This window comes from Hyla sarda, chromosome 1 (assembly GCF_029499605.1).
Source record: "Hyla sarda isolate aHylSar1 chromosome 1, aHylSar1.hap1, whole genome shotgun sequence".
Lineage (NCBI taxonomy): Eukaryota > Metazoa > Chordata > Amphibia > Anura > Hylidae > Hyla > Hyla sarda.
In genome coordinates, this window is record NC_079189.1 from 251,598,141 (window position 1) to 251,619,295 (window position 21,155).

General features: G+C 46.0%; 1 protein-coding gene across 2 annotated transcripts in view; it reads left to right on the top strand.

Moving 5' to 3' along the window:
- Positions 1-21,155, top strand: part of MLLT1 (MLLT1 super elongation complex subunit) — a 92,510-nt gene that overhangs the window by 42,125 nt on the left and 29,230 nt on the right. For both annotated transcript variants that reach the window (XM_056570634.1, XM_056570624.1), the window contains exons 9-11: positions 15,881-15,977; positions 20,115-20,186; positions 20,277-20,348. In XM_056570634.1, the coding sequence (XP_056426609.1) occupies positions 15,881-15,977; positions 20,115-20,186; positions 20,277-20,348 (241 nt within the window). The remainder of the gene's footprint in view (positions 1-15,880; positions 15,978-20,114; positions 20,187-20,276; positions 20,349-21,155) is intronic.

Below are 21,155 nucleotides of genomic sequence, written 5' to 3' on the forward strand. Positions count from 1 at the left end.
GGGGGCGTGACAGCTATCACGCCCCCTCCCGTAGGCTTGCATTGAGGGGCGGAGCGTGACATCACGCGGAGGTGTGACGTCACATGCCGCCGGCCCGGTGGTCTCCTGTAATCAGACCCGGAGCGAACACGCTCTGGGGACTGATTACAAACGGGGTGCCGTGTGCAAGATAACGGGGGTCCCCAGTAGCGGGACTCCCGCGATCAGGCATCTTATCCCCTATCCTTTGGATAGGGGAAAAGATGTGTAAGCACCGGAGAACCCCTTTAAAAAAATATATTTTTGGGTTCGCCGTACATTTTATGGTAAAATGAGGGGTTTCATTACAAAGTACAATTGGTCACACAAAAAACAAGCCCTAATATGGGTCTGTAGATGGAAATATAAAAGTTATGGATTTTAGAAGGCGAGTAGGAAACAACAAAACAGCAAGAATAAAATTTGCCTGGTCCTTAAAGAGGCACTGTCATTGTTAAAAACTTTTCATATATTGCAGGACTCATTATAATATGACATTTCACAATATACACCTGTTAAAAAAAATTTACATTTTCACCTGAAATTCAAGCTCAAAATAGCCGCCACTAGGGGTCGCCTGTCTTTTAGCCAGACAGACTAGTCTAGATTTTACAGCATACTGAATACCAGCCGTAAAGCATACCGGTATCCAGTATAGGAGATTTCTATGGAGTGTATGCAAAACTACAGATAAAGGATGTGTGGACATGCTGGGAGCTGTAGTTTTACAACAGCTGGAGGCAACACTGCTCTAACACAGTTATTTACAAACATTGCAGCTTCAGTTGTTACTAAACTACAACTCCCAGCATGCTGAAATAGTCAAAGCTTTCTCGGACTCCTGAATGACAAAGAAGTTGGTCAGACATTCAGTATGTGAAAAATGAATGACACACATAGTGACAGCTATGCTCATTAGCATCCAGCTTTACTAGGAGAAGATAAAACAGATAGATAGAACATGTATTCATAAAAATGCTGTACTCTTATCAAAAAAATCCTTGCACTAATTTTCTAAAGATCTATTCTTATATTTATAAATGTTATCCTGTTATGAATTCACCATAATGTCTTCTGATTACTGCAGGCAAGCTCCAAGTATCTTTCTCTGTGTAACATGACACAGCATAAAACCAGAGAGGAAAGGGTTACAGAGTAGAGAGTACTGATTGGCTGACTGCCCAGGCTTGCTCCTGTGAGGGAGACAGACTGACACGCCCCCTCCAGCCTGCACAATGAAAAAGTAACTCACCAGCAGATAAATGCTTATATCTCTGGATGTATAGGTCCCAGACACCTAAAAATGATATGCACATGATCAGGATTGGGTCCTGAGTAACATCACTTTTTTTCTGCACTATGACAGGTACGCTTTAAGGTCAAAATGGGCTTTGTCCTTAAGGGGTTAAGCCCCTTAGGGGACTTGTATGGGGAGGAATCATTCTATTGAACTGTTTTGATCTATGTGCTCTGCTCTCTGTTGGTAGAGCCTGCTCCAGGTAGGCTCTATCAGTAGAAAAGCAAAGGACTGAAAGGTAAGCCCTCCGGCTGCCTAAATAGTGGATCAACCACTACCCCCCGCAATTGTGCATTTAAGGGGTTAAAGAGGACCTTTTCTGATCATCTTTTCTAAATAGCTCTGTGATGTCCAGTTCCTGTTTATTCTGAATAACAAATGTATGACTAAAAAAACCCTACTGTTATTGAAAAGCATATGGTATCTGACTGGCTAAAATGAAAAAATTTTGTCAAACCAGTTACTTGTATTACTTGTATTGAGCTTGTAATATTTAGGCAACATTCACATTTGCCATTGTGCTCTGTCCTTTTCTGGCTCAGTTTGGTTCTTTTGTGCTGAATGGCCCCAAAACAGGTTGGAGCACAACTGACTCCATTGGGTTCCTAGGGATATAATTGACATGAAAGGGGACTGTCAGGGATCTGGTAGTTTACTGGAGTTTAATAGAGAAAAAAATAATGCATGCACTATTGTTTTCTGCGCTAAACTCCAGTCATTTTGACGGCCTTGGCGACGGAGCTCTATATATATCAGAGCCTGACGACAGTGTGAAAGAGGCCTATAATGTACAAAAATTTTCCTCATATGTGCCTTAAAAGGGAAGCAATCAGCATATTTTAGCATATATAATGCTTGGCAATGCGTTATATATGCTAAAATCATTATCCTCCCCATCCCCAGGGGACGTTTGTGCCCCCAGGGATGGTGAAGAAATTAAGTTATAAAGTCCCCCCAGGCCATCCGGCAAGTAGTCCCCTGGGCAGGGACTTAAAGTTACCAGCTCCGTTCTCTGCGGCCATGGCCCCGCCCCAACCGCTCTGCTCCGTCTGCTTAGGGAGCAGAGCAGTAATGCGAGCCGTCATTCAAGCCGTCGGGGCCGCAGCAAATGGAGCTGGTAAGTGTAAGTCCCTGCCCAGGGGACTACTTGCGGGGCAGCTGGGGGGGAACTTTATATCTTCACCATACCTGGGGGCACAAATGTCCCCCGGGGATGGTGAGGATGATGATTTATACCATATATATAACGCATTGCCAGGCATTATATATGCTAAAATATGCTGTTCCCTTTAATCATAGTTTATGTACTGATTTTACTAAAGAAAAAACATTATTATAAAAAAAATAACAATGAAGCTGCATGACACATAGCTTTAAGAAAAGTTAACCCAGTTTTTTCATGAGGAATAAAAGTATTTAGATCAATAGCAAATCAGGAAAGGCCTTCTTGGGTCCTCTATAAGAAAGCAGCTGCACCTAGTCTCAGAAAAGGTATCTGTATCTGAGCTACCTCCCATTTGTGTTAGGATGTCACTCACACAAGTTTGAGCAAAATCTGAGTGCAGCTCAAGAGAAGCTCTACACTCAGGCAGTCAATGAAGCCTGACTGGTAAGAGGGGCTGTGGCATGACTATTGCAGAGAGCTGAGGAGAACTTTGTTGGAATGCTGTTCTGACCTGTTTGGTACCAGGACCAGTATGTGAGGCTCTAAGGACTTGACAGGTTCCTATTAAAGAGAACCGGTCAGTACATTTCATGCTGAATAAAACCACAAGTCATCTGAGTAGTCCCAGGCAGCTTTTCTCTATCTGCTCCATTGGGGGACACAGACCGTGGGTGTATGCTGCTGTCTCTAGGAGGTGTGACACTATGGTAATAAAAAAAGTCGGCTCCTCCCAGCAGGATATACCCGCATTCAGGCTCTGAGCTAATCAGTTAAAGCTTAGTGTCTGAAGGAGGTGGACCTGGTCTGGTTTGCTCCAGACCAGGTCTTCTGTTTTTTTTGTTTTCCTAGTATAGGGACGTGTTCGTTTTTTATTCCCTTTTCTTTTCTGTTTTCAGATGGGGACTCAGGGACTCCGGTTCCCTGTTTCCCCATTGCGAGTAAGGGGGCACAGACATTGCGTATATGCGCTGTTCACCCCCCCCCCCCCTCGCCAACGGTCCGCGCCTGGGTGGTACCTCATGGGTCCGGATCCACCTATTTTCCTGCTCGCCTCGCTCACGCATAGCAGCCAGGCGTGATGCAGGTAACTAAAGCTGACTGAAGACTTCACTGAAGACTCCATTAGGCAAGTTCTTCTGACTGAGGTAAGTACTTTTCTCCATAGGTACGGACTTGCAACCTCTGGAGACCCCCTATTTTTGTCCCACCTTTCTTATGGAGCTGTCTCATTCAGGGGCTGCATTTTTATTCCTGGGGAGCAGTGGCACCTAAGGGGGCAGTAAATATGGGGCACTTCACTTTATATGTGTGTGTGGGGCACTTCACTTTATATGTGTGTGTGTTTAGTGCACTATGTCCTCAGCGCCTTATATGCGGCTGTCAGCCGCGGCGCTGTTACGAGCCGGGCGCTCTCAGCGCCGGCTTTACTTTCACTATGCAGACAGCGCCTCTTACACGGCTGACAGCCGCGGCGCTGGTACGGGCCGGGCGTTCTCAGCGTCGGCTTAGTTTCACTTTCTCCGGCAGCCTCTGCCGGCGTTAGGCTGCCCGCTCTATTCCCCCGAGCGCATATGCGACGACAGGTGCGCTCGGGACAAGGAGGAGCGGGCACCTTGACAGTTCTTCTCGGCCGGTCTATAGCGCTGACCACAGGGCTGGGAGCTCTCAGAGTCGTGAAGCAGCCTCCAATCAGCGCCTGGGGTGCGAAATTCAGTCAGAAGGGGTCAGTTAGTTAGTGCCTGGCTTCGGGCACGCCCCTCTCTTCCTATTGGCTCGCCTGTTCCTTCACTATAGCTGCACGGAGCGAGCTCTCCTCTCTGCCGCTGACAGGGGACACAGTCTTTTATTATGCCCGTACCCAGGGCTGTTTCTCCCTCTAAACAGAAGCCTGGGACTTATTTTCTCTGTAAGCACTGTAATACCAAGATGCCTGGCTCTACTGAGCCCACTTGCCCTGCCTGCTCCCCCAGACCCCCTGGTACCCCCTGATCCCCTTTCGGTTCCGGTGGGTTCAGCCGCTCCACCAACCTGGGTTTCTTCCCTGACCCAGTATATGGCTGACTTGACCCAAGTCTCCCGTTTCGGTGGCTGAGGCCTCCCGGGAAGTGGTGTCCGCCTTGAAGGGGTCTTCCCTGCACAGGACCTCTGAGAGGGCCCGCTCCTCAAGCGTACTAGGGGTTCCTCGTCTGACTCTTCCATTGAGTCTTCAGATAGACGTGAGCGTTCCCCTCGTGGGTCCTGCCCCCCCTGTCATCTGGGCACAAACGTCGCTCCTCCAGAGGACGTTCTCGGAGTCGCCACACCAGAGCTGCGTACCCGGTCAGGGTCGCCCCCCTCCAGGTCTGCCTCTAATCATTCTCATTCCCTTGGTGAACTGGTGGACGAGGCTTCCGAGCCGGCATCTGACTCGGAGGACTGCTCGGACTCAATTGCAAAGGTGAACTCATTGGTGACAGCCATCAGAGACACCTTTCCTTAGAGGACCCAGGATCTTCGGATGTCAATCCAGAAGTATCCTTTTATCATGCTAAAGCAGCACCTCAAAGGTTCAGCTCTCATTCTGACTTTAACGACATTCTGGAATCTGCATGGAAACATCCAGACAAGAGGTTCCCGGAAATCAAGACAATTCAAGAACGTTATCCATTTGACAAAGTCTTTGTCGCTAAGGTGGTTTCCCCTCCCTCAGTGGATCCACCAATCTCCCGGATCTCTAAGGTGACTACACTGCCTCTGGCAGATGCCGCTGCCTTCAAGGATTCCACGGACAAGGAGGTAGACTCCTTGACGAAGTTTGCTTCTGATGCAGCTGGCTCTTCTCCTCTTCCCATCTTCGCCTCCACATGGGTGTCCAAGGCCTTGTAGGAGTGGTGCCAAAGGCTCCATCAGGATATCTTAGCGGGATCCTCTCCTGAGGATCTTTCTGTTCTGGCTCTCCAATGCTCTAATGCTGGGGACTTCCTGTGCGCAGCTGCCATGCAGTCAGCCCGTTGTTCTGCCTTTGCAGTGGGTCACCTAGCGGCTCTCCGCCGCTCTATGTGGCTTAAAACTTGGATGCCGCTTCCAAAGGGTCCCTCACGGAGCTTCCCTATACGGGGGGCCGTCTTTTTTGGCAATCGCCTTGATGAGATTATCTCTGAGGCAACGGGAGGTAAGAGTTCCTTGTTACCTCAAAATAAGGCTCGCCCTACTTCCCAAAGAAAGTCCTTTCGGACCTCTGGCTCCAGCAAAGGGTCCCGGCAGGCGCCCTCGCGTTACAAGAAGGCTCCCTCGTTCCGGGCACGCCAGTCTTGGAAGTCGAACTCCAACCGGTCCGGCCTTTTTGCGTCCAAATCAGGCAACCGCAAACCCACTTCTGCATGAAGTGAGGCCCCCACCCGCGCTTTCTTTTTGGGTGGGAGGTCGTCTCTTGCTGCTTCGAGACATCTGGACCTCACACATTCAGGACTTTTGGGTCAGGGGCGTGGTGTCCAACGGTTACCGAATCGAATTCGCCTCCCCTCCGAGGGACCGCTTTTTTTCGATTCTGGGCCCCCGGTCTCCTCCTCGAGCGGCTCTACAGTCTCTGCTTCTCCAGGGGGTGATTGTTCCCGTTCTTCCAGGTTTCGGGGGTTTCTATTCAATTCTTTTTGTGGTCCCCAAGAAGGACTGTTTTATGCGACCAATCCTAGACCTTAAGCGTCTCAACCGTCCTCTTCTCATCCGACACTTCCGAATGGAATCCCTCAGTTCGGTGGTGGCGTCTCTGGAACAAGGGGAGTTCCTTTCATCAGTGGACATCAAGGATGCCTACCTCCATGTGCCAATATTCCCAGGCCATCATCGGTACCTCCGGTTTGCGGTTCCGGAGGGGCACTTTCAATTCGTAGCCCTCACCTTCGGTCTAGCCACGGCTCCTCGGGTCTTTACAAAGATCCTTGCGCCAGTGATGGGCCTGTTGCGGTCGAGGGGAATCTCGGAGATACCCTATCTTGACGGCCTTCTCATCAAGGCTCCAACCAGAGCCCAGACTCTGGAAAATCTGGACGTCACTCTCCACACTCTGACTCACTTCGGGTGGATGGTCAACCGGGACAAGTCAGTCCGCTGTCCTACCCAGTCTCTGACCTTCCTGGGTCTTCGATTCGACACTGCCTCTGCCCGAACTTCTCTTCCGACAAACGTCTGACGGTCCGGTCGGGGGTCCGCTCCCTTCGGACCCGGGTATCGGTCTCCATCCGCACTTGTATGGAAGTCGTGGAACAGGTCTCCTCTGTCCCTCGATCGTCGGATTGTTCTCCCTTGCAGGGGCCATCAGGCTCTGTTCTGGTGGCTCTGTTCCCCCCTTCTTCCCCAGGGGCGGTCGTTTCTTCCTCTTCACTGGCAGGTTGTTACAACGGATGCCAGCCTGTCGGGCTGGGGCGGAGTGTTCAGGGATCGGACGGTTCAGGGACTCTGGTCTCCCCAGGAGACCCTTCTTCCGATAAACATATTGGAATTAGGGGCGATTCTTCTTTGTCTTCTTCATTGGGAGGCCCGTCTTCAGTCCCGTCCTGTCCGCGTTCAGTCGGACAATGCCACGACCGTGGCGTACATAAATCGACAGGGCGGCACTCTCAGCTCGGCAGCCATGGCCGAGGTAACCAAGATTCTCACCGGGGCGGAGAACAAGGTTCCGGCCATTTTGGCAACTCACATTCCAGGAGTGCTCAACGGGGAAGCGGACTTCCTCAGTCGGTCCTCACGACCCCTGCGAGTGGTCTCTACATCCGGAGGTCTTCACGCAGCTCTGCGACCTCTGGGGCTTTCCGGACGTGGATCTCTTCGCATTCCACCACATTTGGAAGATCCTTCCATTTGTGTCCAAGTTGTGGGACCCTTAGGCTCTGGCCGTGGACACCCTAGTGTTCCTTCCTCTTCCGCTCCTTACCTGGGTGCTGAGGATTCTCAAGGCAGAGGACGTCCCCGCCATTCTGGTAGCTCCAGATTGGCCTCTAAGGTCCTGGTACGCCGACTTAGTCAGGCTCCTGGACGACGCTCCACTGCGCCTTCCGCTCCGCCCAGACCTGCTCTATCAGGGTCCTCTTTGCCACCCCAATTTACAGTCTCTGCATTTGACGGCGTGGCGGTTGAGACTGCGGTTTTGAGGGCCCGCGGGTTCTCTTCCCAAGTCATTCACACCAAGCTCAAGGCTCGTAAGCCCTCTTCTGCAAGAATTTACCACCCTACTTGGCGGTCTTATTTTCGTTGGTGTGAAGCTCGGGACTTCTCCCTGGTAACCTTCTCGGTTCCCCGTCTTCTCTCCTTTTTGCAGTCAGGGTTGGAGCTGGGGTTGTCTCTCAGTTCACTTTAAGGTCAGGTTTCGGCCCTTACTGTGCTTTTCCAGCGGCCCCTGGCTTCTAATTCTCATATCCGGGCCTTCCTTCAAGGAGTGGCGCACGCTGTCCCTCCTTATTGGTCACCCTCTCCCCCTTGGGACTTGAATTTGGTTCCGAGTACCCTCCAGGGTGCACCCTTTGAGCCCCTTAGAAAGGTGCCTCTCCGTCTACTTTCTTGGAAAGTGGCGTTTCTTTTCTTGGAAAGTGGCGTTTCTTGTTATCACCTCCATCCGGGGGGTGTCTGAATTGGCAGCTCTTTCCTGCCGTTCTCCGTTCCTGGTGATCCACCAGGACAAGGTAGTTTTCAGGCCAGACCCTTCCTTTTTACCTAAGGTGGTCTTGGCCTTTTCATCTCCCGTCCTACTCCTGTCCTACTCCTTCTCATCCTAAGGAGCGCTTACTACACATGTTGGACGTAGTTCGGGCTGTTCGGTCATATCTCTCCATTACCTCTTCGTTTCATCAGTGTGCTTCCTTTTTCGTCCTTGCGGAAGGTTGTCGCAAGGGACCACCTGCTTCCAAGGCCACCATTTCTCTGTGGATTCGGTCCGCCATTTCGGAAGCCTATCGCTGTAAGGGGAAGATCCCTCCTTTCAGGGTTGTGGCTCACTGTACCTGTTCGGTTGGGGCATCCTGGGCTCTCCAGATGGAGCCTCGGCCTCGCAGATTGCAAGGCGGCTACCTGGTAGTCTTTGCACACTTTCTTGAGGTTTTACCGAGTTCATACTTTTGCATCGGCTGATGCTAGTCTGGGTAGTAAAGTGTTGCAGGCAGCAGTGGAACAGCCGTCTGCCTGACTGATTGTCTGCCCACCCAAGGGACGGCTTTGGTACGTCCCACGGTCTGTGTCCCCCAATGGAGCCGATAGAGAAAAGGAGATTTTTTTAACACCGTAAAATCTCTTTCTCGAAGGATCCATTGGGGACACAGCTCCCGCCCTTTTTGGGATTTTTCCTTTGGTTCTCTGTCCGAGGGTGTGTTCAGTTATGTTTGTTCTTCTGGTCCTCGGACAGTTTTGGGTCTTTCTTTGACCTGATGGTCTCCTCCTATTGCTCTGGAACTTAAACTGATTAGCTCAGAGCCTGAAGGCGGGTATATCCTGCTGGGAGGAGCCGACTTTTTTTTTATATTACCATAGTGTCACCTCCTAGAGACAGCAGCATACACCCACGGTCTGTGTCCCCCAATGGATCCTTCGAGAAAGAGATTTTACGGTAAGTGTTAAAAAATCTCCTTTTTTCCAGCCCACCAACCTTGATTAATGATCTTTTCCTGTTTTGGTTATAGGGAGAGATGTCAATCAAGGCCAAATGGGGTGGAAAGAAGCTGCAGGGACTTCCCTATTTACTGAGGCATCATGAAATTGATGACAGGTCGGGCTTACAGATTGGGTTCGGACAGTTCTTAAATGTGTACTTCAGTGCAGTAAAACTTATCCCCTGTCCAAAGGAGGATCCGAGAGGGGGTTCCGACCCCTGAGACCCTCCGCAGTCTCCTGCATGGCACCCTGGCAGTCCCCAGGAATGAAGTGCGTCGACCCCCGCACAAAGCGGTAGCCAACGCGCCTCCTCCATTTATCTTTATTGGAGAGCCAGAGAGCCACGTATCCCCTATCATTCGGATAGAAGTTTTACTGCACTGGAGTACTCCTTTAACCCCTTAAGGACACAGCCCATTTTCACCTCTAGGACGCAGCCCTTTTTTGCACATCTGACCACTGTCACTTTAAACATTAATAACTCTGGAATGCTTTTACTTATCAATCTGATTCCGAGATTGTTTTTTCGTGACATATTCTACTTTAACATAGTGGTAAATTTTTGTGGTAACTTGCATCCTTTCTTGGTGAAAAATCCCAAAATTTGATGAAAAAATTGAAAATTTTGCATTTTTCTAACTTTGAAGCTCTCTGTTTGTAAGGAAAATTGATATTCCAAATATTATTTTTTTTGGATTCACATATACAATATGTCTACTTTATATTTTAATCATAAAATTGACATGTTTTTACTTTTGGAAGACACCAGAGGGCTTCAAAGTTCAGCAGCAATTTTACAATTTTTCACAAAATTTTCAAACTCGCTATTTTTCATGGACCAGTTCAGGTTTGAAGTGGATTTGAAGGGTCTTCATATTAGAAATACCCCATAAATGACCCCATTACAAAAACTGCACCCCCCAAAGTATTCAAAATGACATTCAGTAAGTGTTTTAACCCTTTAGGTGTTTCACGGTAAAAGCAGCAAAGTGAAGGAGAAAATTCAAAATCTTCATTTTTTACACTTGCATGTTCTTGTAGACCCAATTTTTGAATTTTTACAAGGGGTAAAAGGATAAAATTTATACTTGAATTTGTAGCCCAATTTCTCTCGAGTAAGCACATACCTCATATGTCTATGTAAATTGTTCGGCGGGCGCAGTAGAGGGCTCAGAAGCGAAGGAGCGACAAGGGGATTTTGGAGAGTACGTTTTTCTGAAATGGTTTTTTGGGGGCATGACATTTAGGAAGCCCCTATGGTGCCAAAACAGCAAATAAAAAAAACATGGCATACCATTTTGGAAACTAGACCCCTTGAGGAACGTAAAAAGGAATTAAGTGAGCCTTAATACCCCACAGGTGTTTCATGACTTTTGCATATGTAAAAAAAAAAAAAAAAAATTTCACTAAAATGTGTGTTTCCCCCCAAATTTCACATTTTTGCAAGGGTTAATAGCAGAAAATACCCCCCAAAATTTGTAACCCCATCTCTTCTGAGTATGGAGGTACCCCATAAGTTGACCTGAAGTGCATTACGGGCGAACTACAATGCTCAGAAGAGAAGGAGTCATATTTGGCTTTTTGAGAGCAAATTTTGCTCGGGGGGCATGTCGCATTTAGGAAGCCCCTATGGTGCCAGGACAGCAAAAAAAAACGACATGGCATACCATTTTGGAAACTAGACTCCTTGAGGAACGTAACAAGGGATAAAGTGAACCTTAATACCCCACAGGTGTTTCACGACTTTTGCATATGTAAAAAAAATAATTTTTTTTTTACCAAAAATGCTTGGTTTAGCAAAAATTTAACATTTTTAAAAAAGGTAATAGCAGAAAATACCCCCCAACATTTGAAGCCCAATTTCTCCCGATTCAGAAGACACCCAATATGGGGATGAAAAGTGCTCTGCTGGCGCACTACAGGTCTCAGAAGAGAAGGAGTCACATTTGGCTTTTTGGAAGCAAATTTTTCTCTGGGGGCATGCCGCATTTAGGAAGCACCTATGGTGCCAGGACAGAAAAAAAAAAACACATGGCATACCATTTTGGAAACTAGACCGCTTGGGGAACGTAACAAGGGGTAAAGTGAACCTTAATACCCCACAGGTGTTTCACGACTTTTGCATATGTAAAAAAAAATATATTTTTTTTACACTAAAATGCTTGTTTTCCCCCAAATTTTACATTTTTACAAGGGATAATAGCAGAAAATACCCCCCAAAATTTGTAACCCCATCTCTTCTGAGTATGGAAATACCCAATAAGTGGACGTGAAGTGCACTGGGGGCGAACTACAATGCTCAGAAGAGAAGGAGCATCATTGAGCTTTTGGAGAGAGAATTTGGCCATGTGCATTTCCAAAGCCCCCCGCGGTGCCAGAACAGTGGACCCCCCACATGTGACCCCATTTTTAAAACTACACCCCTCACGGAAGGTAATAAGGGGTGCAGGGAGAATTTACACCCCACTGGCATTTGACGTATCTTTGGAACAGTGGGCTGTGTAAATTAAAAATTTTATTTTTCATTTTCACAGACCCCTGTTTCAAAGATCTGTCAGACACCTGTGGGGTATAAATGCTCACTGTACCCCTTGTTACATTCCGTGAGGGGTGTAGTTTCCAAAATGGGGTCACATGTGGGTATTTATTGTTTTGCACTTATGTCAGAACCACTGTAAAATCAGCCACCCCTGTGCAAATCACCAATTTAGACCTCAAATTTACATGGTGCACTCTCCCTTCTGAGCCTTGTTGTGCGTCCCCAGAACACTTTGCGCCCACATATGGGGTATCTCCGTCCTCAGGAGAAAATGCGTTACAAACTTTGGAGGCTTTTTTTCTTTTACCGCTTGTGAAATTTTAAAGTATGGGGCAACACCAGTATGTTAGTGTACAAAAATGTTTTTTTTTTTACACTAACATGCTGGTGTAGACCCCAACTTTACCTTTTCATAAGGGGTAAAAGGAGAAAAAGCCCCCCAAAATTTGTTAGGCAATTTCTCCCGAGTACGGCGATACCCCATATGTGGCCCTAAACTGTTGCCTTGAAATACGCCAGGGCTCCAAAGTGAGAGCGCCATGTGCATTTGAGGCCCAAATTAGGGATTTGCATAGGGGTGGACATAGGGGTATTCTAAGCCAGTGATTCCCAAACAGGGTGCCTCCAGCTGTTGCTAAACTCCCAGCATGCTTGGACAGTCAATGGCTGTCCGGAAATGCTGGGAGTTTTTGTTTTGCAACAGCTGGAGGTTCCGTTTTGGAAACACTGCTGTAGGATACGTTTTTCATTTTTATTGGGGGGGAAGGGGTGGTGGGGGGGGGCAGTGTACGTGTGTATATGTAGTGTTTTACTCTTTATTTTGTGTTAGTGTAGTGTAGTGTTTTTAGGTTACATTCACACTGACGGCGGATTACACTGAGTCTCCCGCTAGGAGTTTGAGCTGCGGCTGCTGCAGCTCAAACCTGAAGCAGGGAATTCACTGTAATCCGCCGCCAGTGTAAATGTAACCTGTACATTCACATGGGAGGGGGGGGGGCAAAACTACAACTCCCAGCATGCACTGACAGAACGTGCATGCTGGGAGTTGTAGTTTTGCAACAGCTGGAGGCACACTGGAAAATACTGAGTTGGGTAATAGAACCTATTACCTAACTCGGTATTTCCCAACCAGTGTGCCTCCAGCTGTTGCAGAACTACAACTCTCAGCATGTACTGATTGCCAAAGAGAATGCTGGGAGATGTAGTTATGCAACAGCTGGATGCACGCAAGTACAACTCCCAGCATGCCGAGACAGCCATTTGCTGTTCCTGAATGCTGGGAGTTGTAGTTTTGCAAGATTTAGAGGGGTTCAGGCTGGAGATCACTGACAGTGGTCTCTAAACTGTGGCCCTCCAGATGTTGCAAAACTACAAATCTCAGCATGCTAAGACAGCAAACTGCTGTCTGAGCATGCTGGGAGTTGTAGTTTTGTAATATCTGGAGGGCTACAGTTTAGAGACCACTGTCAGTGATCTCTAGCCTGAACCCCTCTAAATCTTGCAAAACTACAACTCCCAGCATGCCAACACAGCAAACAGCTGTCAAGGCATGGTGGGAGTTGTAGTTTTGCAACATCTGGAGGGCGACAGTTTAGAGACCACTCTCCAAACTGTCGCCCTGCAGATGTTGCTAGGCAACAGACTCTGCACACGCGGCGTCATACTTACCTCCACCGCCGCCGTGATCACAGCCGCCGCCGCCGCCGGGTAAGTGATCGCCGCCGCCGCCGCTACTGCACGGTTCCCCCCGCTGTGCCCGGACACCGATGGGCGGGCATAGCGCGGGGAACCGAACTTTAACCCCCCCGCCCCCAGTCTGCTATTGGTCGGCCGCTCCGCCGATCAATAGCAGGGATAGGAGGGGTGGCAACCCTGCCACCTCACTCCTATCTCTTCAAGGGGGATCGAGGGTGTCTTGGACACCCCCGATCCCCCTTATTTTATCGCGGCGCCGCGATTGATGGGCAGGGGGAGAGCGCTCCCCCTGCAAACACCATAGATGCCGTGATCAGACTGATCACGGCATCTATGGGGTTAATGCTGCCGGGACCGGCGCGATCGCGGCCCCGGCAGCTGCGGTGGGACTCCGGCTGTGATTGACAGCTGAGTCCCACCCGCGATCTCCTGCGCTGCCCGCGGCAGAGCAGGAGATCGCTTGGACGTATGCATACGTCCATTTGCGCGAACGTGTAATTCGCCTGGACGTATGCATACGTCCAATAGCGGGAAGGGGTTAAGAGGTTACCTTTTCCTTTATTTGGTGGGGCCAGTGGGGGGGCTTGATCGGCTGTCTCGGCATGCTGGGAGTTGTAGTTGCGTGCCTCCAGCTGTTGCATAACTACATCTCTCAGCATGCCCTTCGGCTTTTAGTACATGCTGGGAGTTGTAGTTTTGCAACAGCTGGAGGCACACTAGTTGGAAAATACTGAGTTAGATAACAGAACCTAACTCAAGGTTTTCCAACTAGTGTGCCTCCAGCTGTTGCAAAAGTACAACTCCCAGCATGCACGGTCTGTCAGTGCATGCTGGGAGTTGTAGTTTTGCAACAGCTGGAGGTTTGCCCCCCCTCAATGTGAATGTACAGGGTACATTCACATGGGCGGGTTTACAGTGAGCTTCCTGCTTCAAGTTTGAGCTGTGGCAAATTTTCCACCGCAGCACATACTCCGAGCGGGAATCTTACTGTAAACCCGCCAGTGCAAATGTATCCTGAAAACACTAAACTACACTAACACATAATAAAAGGTAAAACACTACATATACACCCAAAACAGAGCCTCCAGTCTAGGCATGCTGGGAGTTTAGCAACAGACAGCAACCTTTGAGAATAACTGGCGTAGAATATTTTTGGTAGCGGACACAATTGTAACACTTACATCAGAGTCCACCCCTATGCAAATCCCTAATTTAGGCCTCAAATGTGCATGGTGCTCTCTCACTTCGGAGCCCTGTTGTATTTCAAGGAAACAGTTTAGGGCCACATATGGGGTATTTACGTACTCTAGAGCAATTGCGTTACAAATTTTGAGGGGCTTTTTCTCCTTTTACCCCTTATGACAAAGCAAAGTTGGGGTCTACACCAGCATGTTATTGTAAAAAAAAATTAAAAAAATTACACTAACATGCTGGTGTTGCCACATAGTTTCCATTTTCACAAGAGGCAAAAGGAAAAAAGACCCCCAAAATTTGTAACTCAATTTCAGCTGAGTACGAAAATACCCCATATGTGGATGTAAAATGCTCTGCGGGCGCACAACAAGGCTCAGGAGTGAGAGCGCACTATGTATATTTGAGACCCACATTGGTGATTTGCACAGGGGTGGCTGATTTTACAGTGGTTCTGACATAAACGCAAAAAAATAAACACCCACGTGTGACCCCATTTTAGAAACTACACCCCTCACGTAATGTAATAAGGGGTACAGTGAGCATTTATGCCCCACAGGTTGACTGATTTTTCATTTGCACAGCCCACTGTTCCAAAGATCTGTCAAATGCCAGTTGGGTGTAAATGCTGTAAAAAAAATAATAATAATTTTTTATTTTTTTTATAGTCATAAAGACATGACTTTTGAGCAGTCGGAGTCTGTGTGTTCAGACGACCGATTTGCCTGACTATGGTGGTAGAATTGTGCACTTAGCATGTTCTCTCCTGACTACGTGTCATGTGACTGAGATGGTCTTGTAGTGTAAGTTTTATGGGACCATCACACATTTCTCTCCCTGCTCGTTCTACTGATTAGTCAATAAAAATGTTTGGCTCAATGCTAGGGGAAGAGATGATTTGCACAGTACAACATTATAAATGGCACGTGAAGGGGACGAGAGGTTACTAATGCACAGGGTTTGCAAGGTGCTGTGAGCAAAAATGCAAGAAACAGCACCAATGAAGGGGTTACACTAGGCACTGAGCTGCTTTTGGTGTTGCTGAGAAGCTAAAAGGAGGGGAGATTTTACTGCAGCACTGAAGACATACAGCAGTATCTGTGTTTGTTGTCCTGGGTCTCCCTTTTACTAGAGACAGAAATCCCCTAAGGCGGCAAATTGCAGAAAAGTAAGATGCCTATGGGCCAAGACTTTAGGGCTATATTTCTGGGGTAAGAAGTCAGATTTGGCAATAAAGTGATTTACAAATAGTTTGGGCATCTCATAGGCCTTTAAATGAAGCAAAGTTGTTTTTTTTTTTTTTTTTTAAAACAGTGCTGATTTTAAATAAAATTTTACACCCTTTTGTTTGTTTTGACAGAATGAGTCTTAGTGACAGCGAAAGTGACAGTAGTGATGACTCATGCGCTCCCAGCCGTGGTACTACACCTATACAGAAGATGGCTTCATCTAACAAGGTATCATGTACATTTGTTGGCCCTTTCCAGAAGCGGCTTCATCTCATGAGATGTGCAGTAAATAAGCATTGCTACTTATTGATATTTCTTTTTAAAGCAGAAAAACTAGATCTTTGTTTTTTTTTTTTTTTTTGGAAAAGTAGCAAATGGGTTTTTGTACATTCTTTCTCAGTAGGCGTGGTGTGTTATGCAAAAAAAAAACACAGAAAAGAGGCCACACTTTACTGGTTACTTCTACAAGGGCAGGTTAGACACCTATTCCCACTATGATTCAGATCAGCCACAATGCTATATAGGAGAGGTCACGCAGGTGCAAAATTGTGATTAACAGCCACACACACATCATTCAGGAGGGGGTAGCTGCTTAGCACACTTGCACATAAATAGAGCATACAAAGAGTGCCAGTTACATTACAGCGTGTAGTGCACTATGCTGGCTTATAACCTATTAGTGACACCCATACTATAAAAACAGGTGGGCTATCCAGCACCTTATATGTGCACCCCACAAAGCACTGACGTCTCGGGCTCCCCCAGCATCACAAGGCCAAACCACATCATAAAAAGTATATACTCCATATATGGGCTTATATGATATTGGGGAGCCTGGGGTGTCAGTTCTTTGTGGGGTGCACAGAGAAGATGCTGGGCAACCCGCCAGATTGAATAGTATGGGCATCACTAATAGGTTGTAAGCCAGCATGGTGCACTACATGCTATCATGTAACTGGCACTCTTTGTATGCGCTATTTATGTGCAAGTGTAATACTAAGCAGCAATCCCATACATGAATAGAAGGCCTCGGAGTAGCTGTTCATCAGTATTTTGCACCCATTGTCACTGATCTGCATCATAAAGGGAATAGGTGTCTAACCTGCCCTTGTACCAGTAACCAGCAAGTGTGGCCTCTTTTCTGTGATTTTTTTTTTTTTTTTTGAGTGTAGGGACTTGCAAGAGACTTGGTGTGTTATGCAGTCATCAGAAACTTGGATCTTTCCGGATATTCATAATTGAGGTTGATTCGCTAATGTTCTCTCTTTGGACTTTGTGTGTATTTTTTCAGAAATTCTAGTAAGCACAAGACTTATTAAATGTTTTTATTTATACCTGTAATGATGTGTAAATGATATATGATTTCCACTATCGTTTCGTTTTGCTATACACATGTTTATTCCCTGTGTGTATTGGAACTAAACCAAAAAAGGGAAGAAAAAAGCAAATTCGACATAATGTCACACCAAACTCCAAAAATGGTCTGGACAAAATTATTGCCACCCTTTCAAAATTGTGGAAAAATAAGATTGTTTCAAGCATGTGATGCTCCTTTAAACTCACCTGGGGCAAGTAACAGGTGTGGGCAATATAAAAATTCCACCTGAAAAGCAGATAAAAAGGAGAAAAGTTCACTTAGTCTTTGCATTGTGTGTCTGTGTGTGCCACACTAAGCATGGACAATAGAAAGAGGAGAAGAGAACTGTCTGAGGACTTGAGAACCCAAATAGGGGAAAAAATATCAACAATCTCAAGGTTACAAGTCCACCCTCCAGAGATCTAGATTTGCCTTTGTCTACAGTGCACAACATTATCAAGAAGTTTGCAACTTCCTGGGCGTGGACAGAAGAGAAAAATTGATGAAAGGTGTCAACGCAGGATAGTCCGGATGGTGAATAAGCAGCCCCAAACAAGTTCCAAAGATATTCAAGCTGTCCTGCAGGCTCAGGGAGCATCAGTGTCAGCGAGAACTATGCATCGACATTTAAATGAAATGAAACGCTATGGCAGGAGACCCAGCAGGACCCCATTGCTGACACAGAGACATAAAAAAGCAAGACTACATTTTACCAAAATTAACTTGAGTAAGCCAAAATCCTTCTGGGAAAACGTCCAAAATAGAGCTTTTTGGTAAAGCACATCATTCTACGGTTTACCGAAAACAGAATGAGGCCTACAAAGAATAGAACACAGTACCTACAGTGAAATATGGTGGAGGTTCAATGATGTTTTGGGGTTATTTTGCAGCCTCTGGCACTGGGTGCCTTGAATGTGTGCAAAAAGCACCCAGAAAGGGATGGCAACAAAGAGATGGAGAGTTCAGAAGTGGCCAGCAATGAGTCCAGATCTAAATCCCATTGAACACCTGTGGAGAGGTCTTAAAATTGCTGTTGGGAAAAGGCCCTTCCAATAAGAGAGACCTGGAGCAGTTTGAAAAGGAAGAGTGGTCCAACATTCCGGCTCAGAGGTGTAAGAAGCTTATTGATGGTTATAGGAAGCGACTGATTTCAGTTGTTTTTTTCCAAAGGGTGTGCAACCAGATATTAAGTTAAAGGGGTATTCCAGGCCAAACCTTTTTATATATATATATAATATATAATATATATATCTATCTCAACTGGCTCCGGAAAGTTAAACAGATTTGTAAATTACTTCTATTAAAAAATCTTAATCCTTCCAATAGTTATTAGCTTCTGAAGTTTTCTGTCCAACTGCTCAATGATGATGTCACGTCCCGGGAGCTGTGCATGATGGGAGAATATCCCCATAGGAACTGCACAGCTCCCAGGACGTGAGTCATCAGAGAGCAGTTAGACAGAAAACAACAACTCAACTTCAGAAGCTAATAACTATTGGAAGGATTAAGATTTTTAATAGAAGTAATTTACAAATCTGTTTAACTTTCCGGAGCCAGTTGATATATATAAAAAAAAAGTTTTGGCCTGGAATACCCCTTTAATAGTGCCAATAATTTTGTGTCAGCCCATTTGTGGAGTTTGGTGTGACATTATGTCCAATTTTTGCTTTTTTTCCCTCCCTTTTTGGTTTCGTTCCAATACACACAAAGGGAATAAACGTGTATAGAAAAATATGTGTTACTGCAATCTTTTTCTGTGAGAAATACTTAATTTCATAGAAAAGTTTCAGGGGTGCCAACATTTACGTCTATGACTGTGTGTGTGTGTGTGTGTGTGTGTGTATATGTATATATATATATATATATATATATATATATATATATATATGTGTGTGTGTATATAATATATAGGATCGACCGATTACCGGTTTGGCCGATAATCACGATTTTGGGCATTATCGGTATCGGCAATTACCTTGCCGATAATGCCCCGCCCACCGCCCCATGCTCTACAACTTAAAAACTGATTATTATTATTATGGAAATTCAGTTCAAAGGTAGTATGTGTGAATAGTTCCACCCATTTTCGGAGACTCCACCTTTCTCCTTATAACTTATATCATTTAAGCAATATGGGTATGGTGTATGCACAGCTTTACGTCATTCAATGCAAAGAAGATTCACTTACTACTTCGTAGCTTCAAAGCAATGTTTCTTTATTATTGGCAAGTTTTTTCCTTTCACTTCGCACGGCTTCGATGTTACAAGCTGACCGGCTGGCAGAAATCTTACACACCACTCATCGGATCCAGAGGGCTGACGCTACGTTTCGGGGTACGCCCCCTTACTCATGCGGGGGTAAGGGAGCGTACCCCGAAACGTAGCGTCAGACCTCTGTATCCGATGAGTGGTGTGTAAGATTTCTGCCAGCCGGTCAGCTTGTAACATCGAAGCCGTGCGAAGTGAAAGGAAAAAACTTGCCAATAATAAAGAAACATTGCTTTGAAGCTACGAAGTAGTAAGTGAATCTTCTTTGCATTGAATGACGTAAAGCTGTGCATACACCATACCCATATTGCTTAAATGATATATATTATGGAAATTCCCCTTTAAGGCTAGCATTTGCGGTGTCCTGAATAACGTGTCACTTTCATAGAAGCATATTGTTGATGTAACGTCCTACAAGATATCATGATGGTATACTGTAACTGTGTTGTTTAAAGAGGGTGAAAATGTAATCAAATACAATTACCGGCTCTTGTGTATCATCTTTTAATTCTATGAAAAGTCCATTACTTCTCTGAAGCCCATATTCATCTAGTCATATGGTCCCTCCTTCATTCCACTGACATTTGAGAAGCTGGTAGCCTTCACTAGAAGGTGTTTAGTTAAGTTGAATGTATTAGGCTCTGTTAACATGACCCTTACTTTCACTAACCGTACTTAATTTGGTTTGCACATATTAAGAATTAGCTAATTCTTTAGCATTATGCTTTTACTGTGCATAGACCACTGGCCGTAGAAGTCCTGAGACCTGCAGCAAGTCTGAGAAAATGTTAAAGAAAGGTGTTTATGACAAGGTGAGCTCAGAGATCCATTTAACAATGTGTTTGGTATTTCACAATGTCCTAGAACTAGTGGTTTAAGTGCTCTTTTGTTGGCTCTTTTAGGCATACACAGATGAGCTAGTTGACCTACACAGAAGACTAATGGCTCTACGAGAAAGAAATGTCCTGCAACAGGTGAATCCCTGTACAAAAAACTATTGTGGTCTGCAACAGTGTTGCAAATATTTACTTCTCTTTCCTGGTTTGGGGCTTGCTCACAATTGTGTTTTTGCCAGTGATCTACTCTATCATAGGAGCAGAAAAACAAACGTAAGAGCAGGACGTGATAAACAGTAACCAACGGACACCTATGACTATAGCGTGGTCTGTCCAGTGTTCCGTTATAATGTTCATCTTCTTACCTGGCAATAGCGCTGCACTATTATGTTGAGCATTTTTGATGGAATCTGGGACAAGGATCATAATAGATTCTCCAGTGCGGCTGTGAACAAAATGTTGTTTGTTATTAGATCAATTTATTAATTATTTGTTGCTTTGACTTTCCTTCTCAAAAAGTTTGTAATTAGTCATGTAGTTACTTGATCGTAACAGCAAAATGTCTTGTGGCACATACTACACACTCCCTCAGGCTGTGTTAGGGTATGTTCACACTACGTATTTTGAAAGGCATCTCCGCTTGCAGAATCACAACAGCAATGCAGTGCTCGCGTACTTCTGCGCATGAACATGTTCTTTCTTTGCGCAAATCAATTTTGCAGTGTGAACGGTTCTGCAGAAGACCCATTCACACTAATGTTAGCAGTTCTCACCTTGGAATTCTGCGCTAATTATGTAGTGTGAACATACCATTAGATTGTTCTGTCAAATTCGGAGGCAGCCCACTTCTTACTTTTAGCCTAGAGTGGCAAGTATTGTCTCCTAAGTCATTCCAGCTGTGTGAAATCTGAGAAGAGAAAAGTCTGCATGCTCTGGAGTCCACAC